Below are 2,754 nucleotides of genomic sequence, written 5' to 3'. Positions count from 1 at the left end.
AATTCCAGGACCCTTGGAGGCAGGTGCTTAATGACTAAGCCATTCCAGGTCCCCCTGTCTTTCTATATTTAAAAGAATTTTGCAATGAAATGTTATTTCTTGGGAAAAAAAATGAAAGAAAAATGAGATGCTTACCAGAAAGGGCAACAATAGCAGATACTACTAAGACAATGAAATCAAGCTACATGAGTTTGCTCTAATGAAGAGGTTAGTGGTTTATTGCTGGATTTGACCAACATTTTAATGTTGGTTTGACCATTTATTTTCACCCACCAACAGTGATGTAAATCCATGGGAGGTCCCTGGGCCTGAATTGGCTGGATTTGTTGAGTGAGAAGTTGTGATCTCTCTGAAGAGTCTCCTACAAACCTCATTGTTTTGTAGCTATGACACCATTTGAAATGAACAATCAAACAGATGTAACAGAATTCATCTTCTTGGGATTTTCCAACCACCCCAAACTACAGGGTTTGTTTTTCCTGGTTTTCTTGATCGTTTACCTGACAACCACTGCAGGGAACATGCTCATAATAACAGCCACTAGAATCAGTCTTGCTCTCCACACTCCAATGTATTATTTCCTCAGCAACCTGAGTTTCTTAGACATCTGTTATACATCCACCACCATTCCAGTCATGCTGGTGAACTTCTTCCGGGAGAAGAAGACCATTTCATATGAGGGCTGCCTTTCCCAGATTTTCTTCCTCGTGACATGTGCTGGCACTGAATGTGTCTTATTGGCTGCTATGGCATATGACCGCTTTGTAGCCATTTGCCACCCTCTTCAATATCCAGTCCTCATGAGTGTGAAGGTCTGTGTTTTTTTGGTGACTGGGTCCTGGCTGTGTGGGCTGTTGAATTCTGTGACACACACGGTACTGGCAGCCACACTCACGCTCTGTGGACCCAACCAAATCAGCCACTTTCTCTGTGACATTCCACTGCTCCTGAAGCTCTCCTGCTCAGACACCTCTCTGAATGAATCTGTGCTCCATGTGGCCAGTGCCACCATTGGCCTGAGTCCCTGCCTGTTTACTGGAGTGTCCTACATACTCATCATCTCTGCCATTCTTAGGATTCCCTCTGCTCAGGGTAGGAGCAAGGCCTTCTCTACCTGTGCATCCCACCTTACTGTGGTTGTGGTCTTTTATGGAATGGCCAACTTCAACTATGACAGACCCAGAGAAGGTTACTCACTAGACATGGATATTCTGGTCTCTGTGCTCTTCTGTGTTATAACCCCTATGTTGAACCCCATCATATATAGCCTGAGAAACAAGGAGGTCAAGGGTGCCCTGAGGAAGCTGGCTGGAGGGTATGTGATTCCTGGCAATATTAGTGTCTAAATCAGCTGTCTTCCAAACAGGTATGAAAAATTTCTAAGATTTCCTTTTAACTTCTGCCTTTCTTTTCTTTTCCTTTCTTTCTTTCCTTCCTTGCTTCCTTCCTTCCTCTTCTCCTTCTCCTCCTCCTCCTCCTCTTCAGTTAGCCAACATATAGTACTTGGTGTTATAGGCATCTAAGGTATTTGTAAATCATAGTTTTAGAGTCCATATCCAGATCCTCAATTCCTACATACCAGCTCCTAAAATTCCTCTTTCTCTCCTCTCTTTCCGCAAGTACTCTATTTTCCACTTTTCAAAGTCATGTTGGGTCAGATATTTTGTGTTAGTTCTCAGCACCATCTCAGTCCTTCTACATTCTCTCCACATCATAGGGGCTGAAATCCTGGAAAGGTTATTTCCCAGGCTCCCTTGACAACACAGGTTCCATTACAAATTTTGCCAGTATAAGAATTATACACAAAAGATTAGGAAGAGAATATAGAAGAAATTGTCTTCTTCTGGATCTGGTAGCAGTGGCAGACTAGTACTGAACTGGCAGAAACGGATTTCTGGGTGACATTAGCTGGTGTTTACAGTCTCCTGTAACAGCTGTTCTTGAAACACAAGGTCACACAGGTATGAAATGAGTGTCTCTCTATAGGGAGGGTAGAGACTTTCATAAAAAGGGTAGTATAACCTTCCTTCCCCTTTTCTGTTCTCCCAACTTTTCCAACACTTTTATCACTTATTCCCTTTTTTCTGTTTTGTTTTGTTTTTGTTTTATCTTTTTTTTTAATTTACTTTCAGCATAACAGTATTGTTTTTGTACCACACCCAGTGCTCCATGCAGTCCGTGCCCTCTCTAATACCCACCACCTGGTTCCCCCAACCTCCCACCCCCCAACCTCTTCAAACCCTTCAGATTGTTTTTCAGAGTCCATAGTCTCTCATTATCACTTATTTCTTGTGTTAAATTCCTCTAGGTTGAAATATTTACATTAGTTTTTTATTTCCTCTGTGAACACTTTATTTCCTCTGTTAGCTACAGCATTTTACATCAGAGTCATTCAAAGAAACTGACCCTCAGAGATGGAAGCCAAGGGGTGCCTGTGTGGCTCAGTTGGTTAAGCATTTGACTCTAAATTTTGGCTCAGGTCATGATCTCAGCGTTGTGGGATTGAGCCCGTGTTGGGCTCTGTGCTAGGCATGGAACCTGCTTATGATTCTGTCTGCCCCACCTCCCTCTCTTAAAATTAAAAAAAAGGTGGAAGTCTGGATTGTATATCTGATCTGATGAGTTTAAATATTTTGATGACATCATAGCCAAGGGAAAATGGGAAATCCAATCATTCATAGTGTGCAATGACAAAATAACTCCTTAAAATTATCAACATTGTCTGAAATAAAATGTCTATTGGAAACCTGACAT

General features: G+C 41.9%; 1 protein-coding gene across 1 annotated transcript; it reads left to right on the top strand.

Moving 5' to 3' along the window:
* Positions 1-386: 386 nt before the first annotated feature.
* On the top strand, positions 387-1,346 carry LOC125097330 (olfactory receptor 5V1-like). The gene has a single exon (XM_047724902.1). The coding sequence runs from the start codon at positions 387-389 to the stop codon at positions 1,344-1,346; it is 960 nt and encodes a 319-aa protein (XP_047580858.1).
* Positions 1,347-2,754: the final 1,408 nt, after the last annotated feature.

The sequence above is a fragment of the Lutra lutra genome, chromosome 4 (genome assembly GCF_902655055.1).
Source record: "Lutra lutra chromosome 4, mLutLut1.2, whole genome shotgun sequence".
Classification (NCBI taxonomy): domain Eukaryota; kingdom Metazoa; phylum Chordata; class Mammalia; order Carnivora; family Mustelidae; genus Lutra; species Lutra lutra.
The sequence above is the reverse complement of the archived record's forward strand: the minus strand, read 5'-3'. Positions and strand labels throughout refer to the sequence as shown.

Coding starts and splice junctions, on each gene's coding strand:
- LOC125097330 (XM_047724902.1), top strand. CDS start 387: ATGACACCATTTGAAATGAACAATCAAACAGATGTAACAGAATTCATC.